This window comes from Sus scrofa, chromosome 1 (assembly GCF_054392235.1).
Source record: "Sus scrofa isolate SSC_HxYL_T2T_F1_AM1 chromosome 1, Sscrofa_HxYL_maternal_Yorkshire_Landrace_v2.0, whole genome shotgun sequence".
NCBI classification, from domain to species: Eukaryota; Metazoa; Chordata; class Mammalia; order Artiodactyla; family Suidae; genus Sus; species Sus scrofa.
Genome location: NC_139383.1, coordinates 283,289,639 through 283,309,052, shown reverse-complemented (window position 1 = coordinate 283,309,052; position 19,414 = coordinate 283,289,639). Strand labels below are relative to the sequence as shown.

Genomic DNA, 19,414 nt, shown 5'->3' with positions numbered 1-19,414 from the left:
AGCGAAAGAAAAAATATAACTGGTGTTTCCTGCACACCTACCAGAGGCCAGGTGGGCCTGGAGCTGCGTCCCACCTGCTTGACCTCATTGACGCCTAACGAACCAGGCCCCAGGGACTAGAACTGTGCCCATTTTGCAGATGAGGACTTTGAGGCTCAGAGAAATGAGGTACTTGCCCAAGATCTTCCAGGAATGAGGAGACGGAGCCAGAATCCCACAGCTAAGCCAGGAGGCCCCCTCCCACCACCCCGCAACATGTCCTGATCCTGAGAAGCAGGGGGTACCCAAGGGGACTCTGAGGCTGGCCCCCCCACTTCTACGCCTGTGTGACTGTTGAGCATGGGAACGATGGGGGGGACATCCCTGTCCCAGGATCCCAGCCTGACAGCCTGGATGGAGGAGCAGCTTTGGTTTCATCCGGTAACCCTCTGCCGGGGCGTTATCACATCTTCCATCTATTCCTTTCTCAACAAGCCTGGAGAGGCTGGGCGGGGTCAGAGTGAGCACAGCCCAGGGCCTCTGGGCCAGCAGGGATGGGGAACACACCAAAGATGACGGTCTGAGGCCTGGAGCCCCCGCGTCCTCCATACACAGCCTGTCTTTCTGGGCCTCAGCTTCCTCATCTGGAAAATGGGGCCATAGGACCACCTACCTCTTAGAGGCTGGGAGGAATCAATGAGGTGACCTACACAGAGGGTCGGGCACACAGTAGGTACCCAATAAATGGTCCTGACTCTTGGGGTCTTGGTGATGAGGACGATGATGAGGACAAAAGCCACAGGGCGCGTCCCAGTCATCCAGCCCAAACTCCCTCCACTCTCCCAGGCTGGGCCAGCTTTCCTCATCTTGCTAACGGGTCTGCTAAGGAAACTGTCACCTCAGAGGCCTAGTGTACCTCGTGCTGGGTCTGTGACTTGGGGGCAGCCATCCCCCAGATGGACTGGCAAATGCGATCCTGGGCACAGGGACCCGCCCTGCCCCAGGGTCTCAGATCTCACAGCAGGTGGCCTGGGGCAGCCCAGTCAGGGCTGGTGATCCATGGGGAATCCCAGGAGGCTCTGGGCAGCCAGGACACAAGAGCTGTGCCCAAGTTAACCCTTCACGTCCCACACAACAGAGACAACCAGCTCAGCAAAAGAGCTGCCTGGAAGGCCTGGGTGCTCTGGACACTGCAGACACCCGCAGGTGCACAGAAAGCATTCACACCACTCTTAACACAAAAATAGCAAATCTTGGAGTTCCCGATGTGGCTCAGTGGGTTAAGAACCCAAGTAGTATCCATGAGGATGTGGGTTCGATCCCTGGCCTCGCTCAGTGGGTTAAGGATCCGGCATGCTGCAGCTGTGGCAGAGGTTGCAGCTGTGGCTCAGATTCAATTGCTGGCCTGGGAAACTTCCATATGCAGAGGGTGCAGCCATTAAAAAAAAAAAAAATGCAAATCTTGAAGCAGACCTTGCTCACTGGCCCTCCTCACGGGGCTCCCTCCCACCCCCTCTGCGCTGGCACCTCTGAACCTCTGTATCTGCTTTTCCCTTTACCTGGAGCACCCTTTTTACCTCTTTTTCTGGCTAACTTCACTCATCCTTTAGGTCCCTTCTGTTGCGTGCACTTCCTCCAGGAAGCCCTCCCTGAACCCCCTTATCCAGTCTCATAGCAGCCGGGACACCTTTGCAGCAGGGACCACGCCCCCTTGCCTCCCCGTGGGACCCCAGGATCCAGCCCGCGGCCTGGCACAGCGCAGATGCTAACAGACTTTTGTGGAAGAAAGGACGGAAGGAAGCATTTGCAGGGTGCCTTCCCCATCTTCCTCCCTGGAGCGCCCACCTGCCCCCAACTCGAATCCGCAGCAAGAGCAATAGTTTTCTTGAAACAATGACCCCACTTTCAGCCGAGATAGATCTCTGCCTTTTCTTTTTTCCTTCCCAGTGAAACCAGAGCCGTCCGTTTTTACCTCTTGTCTCCCGCAATTTCCCACTTTGTGCCCTGACACTCTCCTGGCCGCGGGGCGGGGGGCGACAGGGCAGCCCGCGCTGCAGGAGAGGCTGGCCTTCCGATTAGAACATGATGTCTCCAGGAAACACGAGATTCCCAAAGGCTGGGGTCTCTCCCTAGACATGCACCCTGCCAGCCCAGCCCAGCCCAGCCCAGAGCCTGATAACGATGGGTCAGGCTCCCCACAGCAGTGTCCCCAGAAAAACGGCGCCTTCCTCAGGCACACTGCAGAGGTCTGGGGGCAAGGACCAAGGATATTGGGGGCACAGTCCCTCCCTGGCAGGGCCTGGGCTGCTTCTAACAAGAGGACACTGCAGGTCCTTGGCCACCTGGGGGCCCAGCATGGGGTGGCCAGCGTTGTACTGGACCCATAGCATATTTCCTGGGTGACTTTGCCTTTCTGAGCCTCAGTTTCCTCATCTGTAAGATGGGAACAATGCTTCACCCGCTCACAAGGCTGCCGAGAGAACTCAATGTGAGGCTGCTTGTGAAGCACTGAGCCCGGAGCCAGGCAGGTGTAAAGAGCTGGATATCAGGTAGCTGCCTCCGTGGACCGCTCCCTGGTTAAGGACCAGGTCCTGCCCGTCCTGTGATATTTCCCTGGCACGATGCCTCAAACAACACGCATGTGCACCGACTGAGTGAATGAATGAATGGGAGAAAAATGGATCCCATCCAGTGTTCTCGGAACACAAGCATCTCTTGGGGTGGGCGGGGGGGTGACAGGGAGGCATGGAGCTTCACATACAGCCTCCTGGAGGGGAGGCAAAAAGGCCTGTTTTCTGCAGTTTCATCATGAATGACATGGAACAAAGTGCCAATTTGTTTTTTCTTCTGGGCTGTTTTCCTGGCCTTTCCTCCCTAGCCGGGGAATGCAGCCCCGTTTGAGCTGTGGGGACACTGCTTCAGGTCCTGGGGAGGCCACCTGGTCTCTGGCCATATGGGGAGGATGTCACATCTCCAGGCCCCCTCTGGCTTCCTAGCCCGAGGTGTCAGTGGCCTTGGGACTTGGTGCCTGGCCTCAGCAAGGGTGGGGCCAACCTGCTCTCTCTCAACGATGAGTTCAGCCTCTGCCGGCAGCTACAGACCGGAAGTTCTCAGGCCAAGGGGGCGTGGCAGATCCACTTCTTTTTTTTTCTTTTGTCTCTCTCTTTTTTTTTTTTTGTCTTTACAGGGCCACACCTGTGACATATGGAAATTCCCAGGCCGGGTTCAAATCAGAGCTGCATGATTAATGAACCCAACTAGCATTCATGAGGATGACACAGATTCAACCCCTGACCCCGCTCAGCGGGTTAAGGATCCCACATTGCCATGAGCTGTGGTTGTAGGTCGCAGACGTGGCTCGGATCCCGAGTTGCTGTGGCTCTGGCTTAGGCCGGGAGCTACAGCTCCAATTCGACCCCTAGCCTGGGAACCTCCATATGCCATGGGTGCGGCCCTAAAAAGACAAAACGGCAAATAAAAAAAAAAAAAAAAAAATAGAGCTGCAGCTGCCAGCCTACCCCACAGCCACAGCAACCCAGGATCTGAGATGCATCTGCAAGTTGGCAACGCTGGATCTTGAACCCCCTGAGCGAGGCCAGGGGTAGGCCCGCCTCCTCATGGAGACTAGTCAGGTTCTTAACCAGCTGAGCCACAGCAGGAACTCCAGTAGATCCATTTCTGAATGTCCGCCTCACTCAGCACAACATTTGTGCTTCATCGGCTCTGAGGCTCCCAACCCTGCTTCTCACAGGCTGTGGAAACTTGGGCAAAGCACATAACCGCCCGGCCCCTCAGTGTCCCCAACGTAATCAGCACAGCAGATGGCCTTTCTGAGAGATTCCCTCGTGGGTGTTCAGCCGCCCTGCTGCCATCACTTCTCTAGATCCTTCCATCCACCCTGCAAAGGGGCCCATTTCGTCTCTTACGACCCAGGAGACGCTCAGAGGAAACTACTCGCCAAGCCACACAGTGAAGGGCTGTGGCACCCTGTCCAGAGGCACGGTCCCCACGCAAACAGATGACAGGTTCTCATCTGCAAGAGGAGAGGGCTAAAGACTGAGTCAGAGAAGGAGGCCCCCAGGTCCCACCGGGGCCAGGGGGCGGGTGTGGGGGGTGGCAAGGGAGAAGCGCGGGCGGGGTGCCAGGTTCTCCCGAGGGTCCTCGCCCGCCTGGGGTGGGGGCAGCCAGAACCTGAGCCCTGGGCGGCCCTGCTGCCCGCTGGCTGGACCGGCCGCCCGCGGCCCCATCTTGAGAGCATTAGGGGCTGCTGTTCACAGATGTTTTCTGTTACGTGTTATTTGTTAGTCTAATGAAAGGAGGTGCACTGGCTTTCAAGACCTCGGCGTTCCGCGGGGGTTTATATGGGAGGCCCGCGCGGAGCTCTGGCGGCGAGAGGAGGCTGCGAGGCCCCTGCCAGGCACGCCCGGCGGCTCGCTGCTTTGATTCCGAGGTTTGCAGCCATCCGCGCGGTAATTCCAGCTCTGGTTAAATGTCATTTTTAATAACGCCATCTCTGGCGTGTAAACGTCTGCGCCCACGGCAAGAGGGGCGGCCAGGAGGGGGAGGCCAGGCAGGGAGGTGGGTAGGGGGTGGAGGAGGGGGGAGGGGTGGGGGACAAAACCTGGGGCCCCGGGGGATTGCCCTACTCCAGGGGGCCCCTGAAAGGGAGGTCTCCTGGGTTGTGAGAGGCAGGGTGAGGGCGGTCAGAGAGGAGCAGGATGGGAGGGGCCTTTGCTGGTGACAAGTGACAGAGACCCCCCAGCTCCCAGTGAGGCTTCTGACACCCTCCCACCCCCCGATGCCACCCCCTCACCCTGGCAGCCAGAGCAACAGACAGAATCTGCCCCTGTGGCAATGCTCCCTTCATTCTAGCTCTTTGAGCAGCCTTGGGCTGGTACCCAGCAGGTGCCCAGTGTATGCTGGCAGATGGTCAGTGGGAACTGTGCTCTCCTAGACCCAGCAGTGTGGCTTCCAGCTCAGCCAGATCTCTGGGGACGCTGGGCATCGGGCTGGGCCTCAGCCGCCCCTACCCTCATGCTGGACCCTTCCAGGTGCTTCCAAATGATGCGGCCGCAGGCCCCCCCGGCCCCCCGGCCTCTCCAGCCTCCCTCCCATTAGAGGACCATTTTCCACTCAGGTAAACAAACGGAGGAGGGTGACAGAGGGGCCGAGTGAGCGCTGGGAAGAGCCTGTGAGAGCACAGCAGTGCTCACCCTTGATGCTCATAAAGTGACTGGGCCCCCACTAAATGCAGAGGCCCAAGCCTGCGCTCCAGAGGGTGTCGGTCCATGGGTTGGAGCCTGGGAACATGCATTTAACCAGCTCCCCAGGGTGATTCCAATGCAGTGATTCCTGGGACTCCCTGTTGACAAACTGATGATCCAACCCCCTCGGATGGGGACACTGAGGCACAGACCAGCGTTGCAGGGCTGGGAGAGTCCCAGTTTCCGGACTCTTTGTCTGGAGCCCCTTCTACTGCCTCCTGGGTAACGATGGCACAGGAGGTGACATAGCCTCACCTTGTCACTTCTTAAGCAATGGAGGCGCTTGCTCGGCTCTGGGTGGAAGGGCCTCTGTGGAAGCTTCCAGGTCTTACAGCCCCTGGGCCCCCAGCTCTCACATCCCCTCACCCAGGACCTTCTCCAAAGACCACAGCCACCTGGCAGCCCCTGTCCACCTCTCAGGCCACCAGGTCCCAGCTTCTTGGCTTCTTCGTAACTCAATGCCCTAGCTTCCTTCCAATGTCTCCACTGTCCCCAGACTGGAAGGTCCCAGTTGGCCCTCCTGTGCCCAGGAAAGGAGGAAGGGTCACAAAGGGGGATCAAAAGTAGTGTCTTCCAGAGCCTGCTTCATTTTTAGGACACAATAAAAGCTATCGCGAGCCTTAAAGGGCCCCATGGGGATGGCGTCCTGTCATCACCACGGCCCCTCGGAGCCGGGCCGGGAGCGAGCAGTTTCCCAGATGTGGAAGGGACAACGAGCGAGGCGGCCGGGTGGGCAGGGGGCAGCTCGAACATCTGGGTCATTGATTTGGCGACCTTCCTTCATTCCCAGCACATCTGGAGATTCCACAGCTCCCAGGGGCGGGGGGCGGGCATGGCCTCTTCCTGGCATCAGCACTGCTCCTTCTGGGCGGGGAGCCTCCTGCAGCATGCCCCCTGCCCCGGGGGTGGGGGCGCTGGGCACCCTGTCTCCCTGTCTCTGCTCAGCATGGGCGCCCCTCAGATAGCTGTCCTCAACTCTGTCTAAACAGGAAGCACCCACGGTGTTCTCCTACTCACCACCTCGCAAAAGGCACTTGACCCTTGGCCCGTGCAGGCGCGATCTGGCCGCTCGTCTATTTACCGGTGGCTTGCAGCCACTTGGCCATTAAGTGCCTGGACCTGATCATCTGAGCCAGGCTGAAGCCCTCACGATGGGGCGTGAGGATGGGTGTGGGTGTGGGCGCGCCGTGTGCGTGTGTGTGAGAGCCTGAAGGGGTTTGCGTGTGGTTGGGGGGGTGTGACTGTGTGTGTTTGGGGGTGTGTGTGCATGTCTCTCTATCTGTGAGCCTGGGAAAGCCAGTCTGCCATGTGCTTCCCAAATGCCAGCCCATGACAGTTTTCACCGACCTACCGCAACATGAGAAAAATCGGGGCCATGTGCAAGTCTTTTTGGTAAGCTAAATTAAGTCTGTTTTGAGGACCATTCTTTACTCTGAGATGAAGATGCTGAAAGATGCCCTCTCGGGGACACGGATGGGGGCAAAAAGATGACCGTTGCTGTGCGTAAACAGCTTTTCTTGACACCTTTAAAAACTGCCCACTCTGGGCCGGTTGCTCTAAGTGGCTGGAAACTTCACCAGGGCTTGAAATCGGAAAGTCTGGGCAGGTGGTAGGAGCTCCAGTCCTGACGCATCGTCAGGGCCTGGAAAATGACTGCTGAATGGATGAAGAAATGAATGAATGATGAAGGAAGGAATGAATGATAAATATGGGAGCTGAGGGTGCGCTGGGAAAGGGGTCTGTCCTATGGATGTTCTTCAGAGTCAGGCACCCTCTGCAGCTCCCGTGTCCAGGAGGCCGTTCCAGATGTTTCTGGGCAGGAGAGGTGCAGGACCTCCACTCACTCTCACACCTTCCAACCCCCCGCAGGCCGGGCCGTCCCTACGCTGCCAGGCCTGACCCGGCTCCCACATACCTGAGGATGTGGAGGAGACCCCTCCCCTGGCTGCCTCGCGGTCCCCTGAATGCAGCCCACACCAGCCTGGGAGTGGACATTCCTGGCCAGACCACCCAGTATTCTAGGGTCTAAGGGATGGCTTTAGCCAGCAGAAGGGAGCAGGGGCTTCCGGACAGGCCTGGGCTGGAGTCTCATATTCATTGGTGTGATTTTGGGAATGGCTCAGCTTCTCCAAGCCTCAGTTTCCCTCTCCATAAAATGGGGGTGATAAAGGGGTCCCTCTCCATGGCAGGTGAGGCGTGTGGCGCCCCGGCCAGCGAACACCAAATAACTGGTCCCTGGGACCACATCCCAGCGAGGGCCCATCCTTTCAACTCCACTCCCACGGCCTCTAACCCCAGGGCAGCACCCTGGCTGGGTTCCAACACGGATACCCCATTTGTAGGACGTGTTCCGGGGAAGCACTGCCCCCCCCCGCCCCAAATCATTCCTAAGACTCCCTTCCACCTGGGGACAGCCATTGCCCCCTGGGTCTGGGACACCCGGAAAGCTTCCCAAGTTTTGCCTCGTCCAGCCTGACCGCACGTCCCTGCCCGGGACAAGCCAGTGCAAACCCTTCCCTCCTGTCTCTATCCACTTAGAAACGGAACACGGCACTGCATCCATCCCAACAGCCCCACTCTGTGCCAGCCCTCGAGGCCCTCTGCCTCCCTGCCCCCTATCCATCCCCCAATAAGCCTTAGCCTGAGTCTCCCCAACAACCCGGAGGGGGCCTTCCCCTCCCCCATTCCTCCAGCCCCAGTGCTGAGCCGTGCTGGTGGAGAGAGGGGCCCGGACTTGCGATCCAAAACCAACTCCGGCCCCCCCTTTCCCGGCTGGGAGAACTTGGGGTGCTTTGCCTCTCTGGGCCTCCCGGAAATGGGAATGGGAATCACCAGCCCTGCCTGAGCATCTCCGGGAGCTGTAACAGAGACGCTTTGTTGAGCACCTACTATGTGCCAGGCACGGTCACCCACACCCACTCAAGCCGACCCAATAAGGGACATCACTGACCAGCACTCCCATTTCACAGATGGCAGCACTGAGCCTCACGGTGCTTTTTAGGCCTCCACGGTGGCGTGCCCGCAGGCGTTACCACTAGTGTTCCAGATTCACTTTTCTGGAGTCTTCTGGGAGGAAACAGAGCTTCTGCTTTGTTGAGTGTCTGCCCACAGGGAAGGGCCCTGGGCTGGGGGGTGTGACCTGGTCTGAGGCCCCTGTGCCGAGCCCCCAGACTCCACTCAGGCGATCTACTAGATAGAGAAGCAAGACCACCCTGGAATCAGGGTGTGAGTGAAATGGCCAGCGCCCCCCAACCCGCCCCTCCCATTGGCTACGCTGGTAAAGCCACCCTCCTCCCGGGCTCTCAGCTTCCAGGCCTGGTTCCTCAGCTCTCACCTCTCCTGTCCAGGACCCAGGCCTCAGAGACCCCCATCTGCGGGAGGAGACAGGCCCATGGCGGGGCAATTTCTCCACCCAGATCAAATCTGATGAGGGCTGGGATCAGCCTCATAAGCATCTGGGTGGGGCCGCCCGTCGTTCGGGTGGGGGACTGAGGCCCCCGGCAGGGATGTGAGGTCATACACAGAGATGGCAGCCATGCCACCCGGGGTGTGCTGAGCCCCCCTCCAGGGCTCAGGCACTGCAGACGGCTCTGGCCTCCCTCCCCCGCCCCCTCAAGGCAGGGATGGAGGAGAGACGAGGAGGCGGGGAGAAAGCAGGGTTGTCTCTAAAAGGCCTGGTTCTGAAGAAACACCCTTTCGGCTTTATCCCCCACCAGCCCTGCCCCTGCCTTGTAGGCTGGCCGCCTTCAGGCTCCCTCTTCCAGCTCCCAGAGCCCGTCCGAGGGAGGAGGCCAGTGGGGAAGAAGGCAGATAAGGAAAGCCGGATGAGCCTTCCCAAAAAATGAAACATAGAATTACCACACGAGCCAGCAACTCCACACCCCGGGAATATGCCCTAAAGAACTGGGAGCAGGAACTCAGAGATACGCGCACACCCGTGTTCAGAGCGGCATCATTCACGAGAGCCAAGTGGCAGAAGCAACCCAAATGCCCACCGACGGATGAACGGCCAACAAAGGTAGCAGGCGTTGGAATATCCTTCAACCTTAAAAAGGAAGGAAATTCTTTTTTTTTTTCTTTTGGCTTTTTTAGGGCCAACCTGCGGCATTGGAAGTTCCCAGGCTCGGGGTGGAATCAGAGCTGCAGCTGCTGGCCACAGCCACGCCACAGCCACACCAGATCCTTAACCCACTGAGCAAGGCCAGGGATCGAACCTGCATCCTCTCGGTTACTAGTCGGGCTCGTTATTGCTGAGCCACAACAAGAACTCTGGAAGGAAATTCTAACACCTGCTACGACACGGACAAATCTTGAAAACATTATGCTACGTGAAATAAGCCAGACACAGGAGGACAAATGCTGTGTGACACATACGAGGTCCCTAGAGCTGTCAAATTCGTAAAGACAGAAACGAGAACAGTGGTGGCCAAGGGCTGGAGGATGGGGAATGAGGAGCTAGTGCTTATTTTTATTTATTCACTTATTTTTATGTTTTTGTCTTTTTAGGGCCGCACCCGCGGCATATGGAAATTTCCAGGCTAGGGGTCAAATCAGAACCATAGTTGCCAGCCTACACCATAGCCAGAGCAACGCAGGATCCGAGCCACATCTGTGACCTACACCACAGCTCACGGCAATGCCAGATCCTTAACCCACTGAGCGAGGCCAGGGATCGAACCCGCATCCTCATGGATACTAGTTGCGTTCGTTACCGCTCGGCCACGACAGGGACTCTGAGGAGCTAGTGTTTTCTGGGGACAAAGCTTCAGTTGGTGAAGATGAAAAAGTTCTAGAGATGAATGGGGAGGCTGGTGGTACAACCGCACGACTAGACTTAGAGCCATCGAAGTATACGCTTAAAGATGGCTAAAAAGACAAATCATATATTAGTACCTGTGACCACCAAAAAATTAAAAAAAAAACACCCCTGAAGGCCAAGTGGCCTGTCTCTCATACTCAATGGTCCCTGCCCTCCCCCACTGGCCAGGGGGAGGCGGAGGTCCCCACCCAAACCAGACTCACCCTTGGCCTCTCGTTGCTCAGCAACAGATGTGACTCAGGGAACAGCTCTGAGAAGGGAGCCCAAAGTCCCCACCCGGGGCCCCAGCCCACCCTGGCTCAGCCTGTGCCCACAGGCTCCCAGCACCCCACTGTCCCGAATCTCCGCGAAGTGGGCCCACTTGGTCCTGCTGTTTTGCGAAACGGGTCCTCCAGCCCCACTAGGCCCAGGAAGCCTCCCCCCCCGGGGGGGGGGCCCTCACCCCTGCTTGGCTCCAGGGCTTTCGTTTATTTTCGGTGTGTCCATGGCCTTGTTTCCGCCCTGCCCACAGGAGGGAATGCTTTCAAGAAAATCCCAGTTATTAATGTGGTTTCTTTTGTTGTAAGTCACTGCAGAGGCAGCAAACGAGAGTTTATTTTCCTAACGTGCTTGGCATAGCTCAGCACTCCAGCCCGGCCCTCAGCGTTGGATTTGGGAGAAACCCGAGACCCCAGTTTGCTCTGAGTCACCAGCGAAGCCACAGCCTTCCCGGCCGGTTCCAGGGGGCGCCTGGTCCTGGGAAAAATCATTGGCAAGAACAGGCGATACCCACGGATGGCTTCAGGACACCCAAAGACTGAAAAATAAATATACTTGAATCACGTGGGCACTGCTCACCTGGTATTGAAAATGTATCAACGTTATCAATTCTAGTTTCTCCGTTAACCTTTATTTTTCTTTCTTTTCTTTCTTTTTTTTTTTTTTTTTTTTTTTTGTCTTTTTGCCTTTTCTTGAGCCGCTCCTGTGTCATATGGGGGTTCCCAGGCTAGGGGTCTAATTGGAGCTGGAGCCGCCGGCCTATGCCAGAGCCACAGCAACGCGGGATCCGAGCCACAGCTCATGGCAACGCCGGATCCTTAACCCACTGAGCAAGGCCAGGGATCGAACCCACAACCTCATGGCTCTTAGTCGGATTCATTAACCACCACGCCACGATGGGAACTCCAACCTTTATTTTTCTAAGAAGGGACACCCCATGTCTCTCTGGGGTCTGTCGCTTTCTTTGGACCCGGGAACAGCTCCAAGAAGCCCCAGGAAAACCCACTTCCGAGAATGTTGAAATCCTAAGTGAGGCGCCAGGCCTCCCTCTGGGTCCAGGACTGGAGGATGAAGTCACACAGCCCAGGGCCCACGCCTGCTGGCCTGGGGGCCAGAGTCCCCCACCCCAGGGGTCTGGTTGAGGTCTTTGGAAAAGGGTCCAGTGTGGCGGGCTGGGCTCCCCAGGATGAGGGGACAAAAGGTCCCTTTTCTCGGCCTCAGAGACTTCACGACTTGGGATCCCCGTGGCAGTGGGAGGGGTTGTCCGCCAGAGAGTGGAAGGAGGGAAGAGGGGGGAGCAGGACCCCGTTCCCCTCCATCCACCTTCTGTCTGCAGGCACAGATCCGCCAGGCCAGACAAGGGGTTCTTCGGGGCCTGGGCTGGGCAGGGGCGGGGGCTCCATGGAGCAGCCCCCCTCCCCGCCCCCTCTGCCGCCTGGCAGCGGGCACCCCTGGAAGGCGCCCAGTTGGCCTTGGGGAGCTGCTTCACTCGGCATAAAACATTTGGATTTCATGGCCTAGCGATGTTTTCGGTCTGGGGAATGAGTATAGGGTTACCTCCTTTCCATTTTGCCAAGTAAGGACGTTACGATAAAATGATCTCCAGTCGTTGCCCTATGTCCTAAAAGAAAGGGTCTCTACGCCCCCAAAATGAGGAGGAAAGATACCATCCCAAACAGGAGACTCCTCTACACTGGACTTTTTTATTTTTTAGCTTCTCCAGGAATTCTCTGTATTGTCCCAGTTTGCGTCCATCTGCCTGGAGAAAATCCCCCCAAGGGGCCGGGAGTACGGAGCGGGGCCTCGCATTGGGTCCCTTGTCCCTCACGGATGAGGGAAGGAGAGGCCCACTTCTGGGGACCGACTGACCGCTGCCCTCAGCCCCATCCCACCTGACCCCACACCCAGCGTGTCCTCTGTCCCCCGTGCCTGGGGGATCCCAGTGTGCAAGGGCCACCAGCGCTCTTGGTGAGGGTGACAGCGCCCCAGGGGTCTGCTGGGGAGGCCCGCTGCCCATCCAGCTGCCTGGAGGCTGCCAGGGGCCCTGTCCAGGCACTTGTGACCCCAGCTGTGCTGGGACTCCCCAGAAAAAGAATCCATCTGGAGACCTTTGCTGAGTCCAGAAGAAGTAAGGCCTTCACTGTCTGTCCCCAGGGCCAGGGGCCAGGACAGAAATGGGCGCCCCTGCCAGGACTTGACTACAAAATGCCCGGCCTCCTTCCTTCTCTTCCTACCCCTCAGGTCCCCCAAACATCGGGGTAAAATCAGAGCCCTTTCCTCTGCCCTGATGGGGAGCCGGCTCAGAGCCTGCAGCTCCTCCCATGAGACCTGAGGTTGTCACACAGTTCAGGCTGGCAGGACCCACCCCCCACACCAGAGGGCACCCCCCTCTACCTTTGGCCCAAACCAGACACCTTCCTTCCCCTCCTCTGCCAGGGAAACCCCAATTCCCAAGAGCGGGTCTGCTTGCTTCGCAATCATCCTAGGCGGATGCAGCAATGTCAGTCCTTCTGGTGGGAGGGGGACATCCCCTGAGAAGGAACTGGAGGCCGCTGGACACAGGTGGCACCAGCGGGGCACTCTCTCAGGTGCCCCATAAAAGTCGGGTGTGTGCCAGGTGTCCATCACGTGGTGCCAGCGGCACCAGGACAAGGTTTCAGACGAGGCGGCTGTCACCTGTTTTCCGTGCCCCTCACGCAGCCACCCAGGGCTCCCCTGAGACCCAGAGGTTAGTGCGGGAAGTGAGGGTGGGGGGGTGTTCCCAGGGACAGGTGGAGAGGCGACTGGAGTCAGGTGGGTGACTCTTAAGGGGCCCAGAGCCTCCACCAGGCCAGCCTGCTCCCAGGGCTAGGGGAGCCGGCAGTGGCGGTGGTCTCAACAGACCCCACCTCCTCCTCGGGGCAAGGGGGAGCTCTGGGAACTCTGGGGCTCTGCCTCGCTCCCTCCAGAACACTCTCCAGGCTCGGGATCTTTGCTTATCTTCATTTCTCCTGCTCTAACCACACCCCTCTTCTTACCAATGGCCCAGGACCCTCAGTTTGCTCTGTGACTTCTCGGAAAAAAGTCACTTGGGTGGGTTGTTTGTTTTGAAAGCCCCTTCCTGATGACCTTTAACCTCGGCAGGGGAAGAGAGGCCTAGCTAGCCCTTGGGGGCTGGGCCATTCCCCCTAGAGAGCTGCGGGGTGGTGGGGGGGGGGCGGTGGGGGGCCCCGCAAACCGGAGGTGGAGACAGGCAACCCAACCCTAGCCAGAGAGCCCATCTTACAAAAGTCTGGTAGGAGTTGGAATGGTGTCCTGGAGGAGGAGGGGGCAGAGTTGGGAACCCAGCTATGTGCCCAGGAGACTTTGCCCCTCGGAAGCCTCAGTTTCCCTAGCTGTAGCAGAGTTATAACCGCACCCACTTCTCAGGCTACTTGAGAGTGGGGGCCCCGAGGGCTGTTTCCAGGGCTAGGCACAAGGCGGCATATCTTCCCGCGCCTCCGACGACGGGAGGTGGCTCTGGCCAAATGACAGTGCCCTCCCCCCACCCCCGTGAAAGCTCGGCTCCCCGACGTCCACCCCATCAGGGACGGCCAACTTCAACCGCGGCGGCCAGGCCAGTGGGCTGCCGTGCCCAGCGACCCCCCGCAGCCCGGAGGTCTTGCCGCAGGCCCTCCTTCCCAGCCCGGGGTCCCGCAGAGCCAGCGCCCCGCATCGGTCGCCTGCCCGGCGCTCGCCCCTTCGGGCCCACGAACCTCTGGCCTCGCACCCCTCTAGCCCTGGCGGCCTAGCGCCCCGGGACCCCCGCATTTCCGTTCCCACGGCCCCTGGGGTCCCGCGCCCGCGCCCCGCCCGCGCCCCGGCCCCGGCCCCGGCCCCGCGCACTCACCGTCCTGCGGCGCCGCCTCGCTGCCGCTGCTGCCCCCGGACGGCTCGCGCGCCGCGCCCTCCCGCGCCTCGGCCCTGGCCGCGGGGCGCGCCGCCAGTCGCCCGGCCGCCGCCACCTCCTCCAGGTCCAGGAGGTGGCTGACCGTGAAGTTCTTGCGCGCCTGGGCGCAATCGCCGGGCCCCAGCGCGGGCGACGGCGGCGGCGGCGGCCCCGGGCCCAGCGCCGGCTTGTCCAGGGCGAAGGCGGCACCGGCCGCGCTGTCCATGCCCGCGGGCGGCCCCGGGGTCGCCGGCGGCGGCGGTGGCAGGCGCGGGTCGGAGCGAGCGCGCCCCGGCCGCCCCGCGCTCGGCCCCGCTCCCGGCCGCCTCCTGGCTCCGCGGCCGCCGCGGCCCGCCCGGCGCTGACGTCGGGGGAAACCAACTTTCTTCCCTCCCCTTCTCGGCCGCCTGGCTCGCTCCGAAGTTGCTCCAACGCGAGCTCGTCCGGCCACACGCCCCTTCTTGAAGCAGACCTCGCCCCCGGCCTCTCCTCCTCCTCCTCCTCCTCCCCCTCCTCTCGCCTCGCCCGCCCCACTCCTCCCGCGGCGGGGAGGGAGGGCGGGGGTCCCGCGCGCGTCCCGCTGGAGGCTGGGGGCGGGGAGGCGGGGAAGAAGGGGTGTCCTCCTTTCACCCTCCCCGCCCACGTTTTAAGTTCAGGGCTTGCGGGGGTGTGTTCAATCCCCCAACAAGTGTCTGGGGAGGTGATAGTGGAGGGATTAGCCCTTCCATTTACAAATTCCTCCGCAGAGGAGGGGAGAGGCACGCTGAGCGTTGGCGCGGGAGATCTGGGCGTCCCAGTTCCACCCTCGCCCCCCCCTCCCCCGTGCACCCCAACGCCCATGCCCCTGCCATGACGGAGAGAGTCCTGGGTCCGTCTTGTTTGTGCCACTGGCGCCAGAGGCTCTCTCCGCTAGAAAGCAGCGCATCCTCAAGCTTCTGGGGTGTATGCACCCCTACCCGCTCGCCCGCCCCCGCCGCCCCGCTGCCCATCCACCTGGGAGCCCACCTCCAGGAGGCTCCAGGCCCTCTCCGAGGAAAGCGTTTCCCACCAGAATTCCCAGTTTACACCCAGAGGATAGATAGCCCGGCGACAGCCAGACTGACAGATGGGTGACAGGGAAAGGGGGAGGCTGGCCTGGGTCTCGGCTCTTGTTTTTGTTTTCCAAGGAAAGCACAGAAAAGATGCCCCCCCCCTCTGGGGGGGGGGGGAAGCTGAGACTGTAAGGCCGCCAGATGCTACAGGTCTTTCCCCAGGAGGGCTGCTTGGAGGTGGCCCTCACCATCACTGCCCAGCCATTATGTCAGGGCAGCAAATATAAGGCCACCAGGAGGACCTCAGGATCTCCTTTTGGGGATCCCACAGAAAAGCCACCCTGCACACACCCCCTGAAACCTTGCAGCTCAGCAGCCCGGGTTCTGTATGAGTGAGGATTTTTCCCAGAAAGGAATTACCCGCAAGGCGAGGCTGTGTCCCCCAAGGTGACTTTAGCCACAGCAATCCACAGAGGGACACGTGTGGGTAGGTTGAGGTTTTGGAGAGGATGAGAGGATGGGGTGCCTCTTCTTTGGAAAGTGGCCCCAATGAGTGTCCAGTGAGAAAGGCTGGCAAAAGTGGAGGTGGCCTCCCTTCTCCCAAGGGACGGGCAGGACAGCCTGGGCACCTGGGCCCACCATGTGAGTGGCTGAATAACTTTCTGAGCAGGTTGGGGCTGTGACTGGGCTCTGGGGAAGGACCTGGAGCCTGCTGGAGCACCCCCACCCCCCCACCCCTCGCCCCGCAAGCCGAGTGGGGAGGTGGGTGTCCCAGGAAACACAGTCCAGCCTTCAGACCAGCACCGGGGTCAGAGACCAGGTGTGCGACCTCAAACCTGACACCTTCCCTTTCTGAGCCCCAGTCCCTCCCTTGTAGAATAGGTCTAGTGAAGTACCCACCTCTTAGGCCCTGTGGGGATTCCATCACGGGTGAAAGCCCGGGCCTGTGGCCTAGTGCATAGGACAGTCAGCATCAGCCTGCAGAGCTCGAAAAGCCCTGAGAGGAGTTCCCGTGGAGGCACAGTGAAAACAAATCCGACTAGGAACCGTGATGTTGCAGGTTCGATCCCTGATCTCACTCAGTGTGTTAAGGATCAGGCAGTGCCGTGAGCTGTGGTGTAGGTTGCAGAAAAGTCTCAGATCTGGTGTTGCCATGGCTGTGGCATAGGCCAGCAGCTATAGCTCCGATTTGACCCCTAGCCTGGGAACCTCCATATGCTGAGGAGCGGCCCTGAAAAGCAAAAAATAAAAAACAAAAAAGCCTGATATATCATCTGGGCTCAAATCTAGACCTTGTGCTTTCTCGCTGTGGGCCTTACTTGCCTCAGTTGCCTCATCTGTAAAATGGGCTCTTAGGAGGATTAAATGGGTTGATATACTAAGTGGGTTGTATACCTGGTGCCCCTCATACCAAGGGAGGCCTCAACTAGTGTTAACAATTATTTTTGGAGCTCTCTTGTGGCTCAGCAGGTTAAGGATCCAGCATTATCACTGCTGTGGCTTAGGTTCAATGCCTGGCCCAGGAACTTCTACATGCTGAGGCATGACCAGAACCAAAGAATAAAACAAACAAACAAAAATAATGTATTTACTCCAAGAAGCAGTGGAGAGCAGTGATGGCAAATTCAAGCTCCAGAGCTGGGAGGACATTAGTTTGAATCTGTTCACTGCCATTTACTAACCGTGCAGCCTTGAAGAGGTCACTTTCTGGTCCTCTCTGAGTCTGATCCGTCATCTGTATAATAAAGGGACCAAGCCAAAAGGATTCTGGTGAATTTGTCGTTGTTACTATGTTGTTTTGGGGGTGTTACTACCCTTGCCAGGCTGGGGATGGCGAAGTGGGGCAAGAGGAGTTAGGCTGTTATTCCAAAGCTCAGCCATTGAGCAAGAGCTCCAGGCCTGTTGCAGCCTGGAAATGCACCCAGGGAAACTCCAGTTAACCCAGGAAAGACAGAACCTGTTACCCCAAATGGATACAGCGAAAAGGTAAATAATTTCCACAGTGATTTAGATAAATCTGGCAATGCTAACTCAGAGTAGAGAATGGAGGGGGAATCAGATGCCTGTTTGGAATCTCTCTGCTCAAGGACTGGTCATGGAACCAGGCTCTGCTCTAGGCAAGGGGGGTGGGAGGAAGAGAGGGCACCTGAGAAGGGCCCCCAATCTCCAGGGAGGATTCCATGGATGAGTTGAACCTTAATTGGTGGCTGTGTTGGAGGTTGGATCCTGGGTCTGAAAATGAGTAAAAACACATCGGCGCCCCAATCTCAAAAGGTTGCATACTTAAAATAAGTTTTGTCTTTTTCCAGAAGTAATATGCTTATCAAGAGATTTTAGGAAACATAAGTCAAATTAAGAATATAAAAATACATATATCCCACTCCCAGAGATTTCTGAGACACTGCATATATTATATATATATTACATATATAGTTATATACACATACTATATATATTACAGTTGGTTTAATGAAAAGAGATTGAAGATAATCATCCTATTTATGCAATGTTGAATTGAAAACCTCGAAGAAGCAATAAGACAAGAAAAAGAAGTGAGCTAAAAATAATTTAGATATGTACCTCTCTAGCTTTTATCTATAGTCTACATAGGTGGAAAAAGATAATCTCATGTATTATGAAAGTTAAACTATGTCGCACCAACTTTTTAACGACTTGCACCCTGTCATTAGTCTTGTCTCTTGTTCCCCACTATTTTTTTTTTCCTTTGGCTACACTGGCAGTATATGGACGTTCCCAGGCCAGGGATCATATCCAAGCCACCACTGTGACCTGTGGAGACACTGGATCTTTAACCCACTGCACCAGGTTAGGGAGTGAACCCAAACCTCTACAGCATCCCATGCAACTGTAGTCAGATCCTTAACCCACGGCACCACAGTGGGAACTCTGCCTGCCGCTATTTTTAAGGAAAGCCTAATGACACATTATCCTTATGGTTACACACCCATAGTTACTTTCTTGATTAAAAAAATCCCTAGAAATAGGATATCTGGTAGGTTATTACCTAATAACCCCCCAAAGATGTTCACATTATAATCCCTGGAATTTGTGCAAATGGCAAAGCAGAATTAAGGTAGTAGATGGAAATTGAGGTTACCTGCCCGGTGACCTTAAAATAGGAAGAACATTTTAGATTATCTGGGTGCGCTCAAGGTAATTACAAGCTTCCTTCAAAGTGGAAGAGAGCCATAGGAGTGTTAGTGATGGAAGGGCCACAATGGGAGAGACTTGACTGGGCAGTGCTGGCTTTGAAGGTGGAGGAGGGCACGGACTAAGGAATAGGGGCAGCCTCTAGATGCTGGAAAAGGCAAGACAACAGATTCTTCCCTGGAGCCTCCAGAAAGAAATGCAGCCCTGCAGACCCCTTGATTTTAGCCCAGGACTTCTGTTCTCCAGAAAGGTAAGATCATGTCTTTGTACTGTACTGAAACACTAGGTTTGTGATCCTTTGCTACAGCAGCAAAGAGAAAACTAAGAAGAGTTCCCTGGCGGCTCAGTGGGTTAAGGATCTGGTGGTGTCACTGCTGTGGCTCAGGTCACTGCTGTGATGCGGGTTTCATCCTTGGCCCTTCTGCATGTCACAGGCAAGTTTAAAAGAAGGAGAAGAAGAAGAAAAACGAACACACTGAATCAAAGATACTACAAAAGATTTAAGATTTTTTGAGACTAGTGTCTTACAACCTTCAGAAAGGTTGTATCAATTTCTAACCCTGGAAGTGCCTCTGTATCCTTGCTAGCAGGAGTTATTTTATTTAGTTTCTTTGTTAATGACCGAGTCTTTATGATTTTATGAAACATGAATAAAAACGTGTGCACGAGGGCTGTCTAGTCACGTTCTTTGCTGCACAGCCTCATGTTGGGAGGGGCCACTCAGATGGCCAGCTGGCTGCTCCTCTAGGCTGGCCGGCTCTGTAGTTGTTGGAGGGAACGCTGGGAGCGCTCTCAGCCCAGGAAGATCAGTTGCACACCAGCGATATTGCAACTTCCACCTCCTTGATGCTGTGGGCCAGGAACTTCAGGGAGCTATGGGGTAGCATGTGCTCATTTGCTTGTTGTTCCCATAACCACTCTGGGGCATCAAGACCTGGCCCTGGAATCTTCTCTGGATCCTGCTATCAATACCTCTGAGTTTCTC

General features: G+C 57.3%; 1 protein-coding gene across 2 annotated transcripts in view; it reads right to left on the bottom strand.

Moving 5' to 3' along the window:
- Nucleotides 1–14,662, bottom strand: part of PRRX2 (paired related homeobox 2) — a 49,899-nt gene extending 35,237 nt beyond the window's left edge. For both annotated transcript variants that reach the window (XM_021070097.2, XM_084998885.1), the window contains exon 1: nt 14,189–14,662. In XM_021070097.2, coding sequence (XP_020925756.1) covers nt 14,189–14,453 — 265 coding nt within the window. In that variant the 5' untranslated portion in view covers nt 14,454–14,662. The remainder of the gene's footprint in view (nt 1–14,188) is intronic.
- Between the last annotated feature and the right edge of the window lie 4,752 nt (nt 14,663–19,414).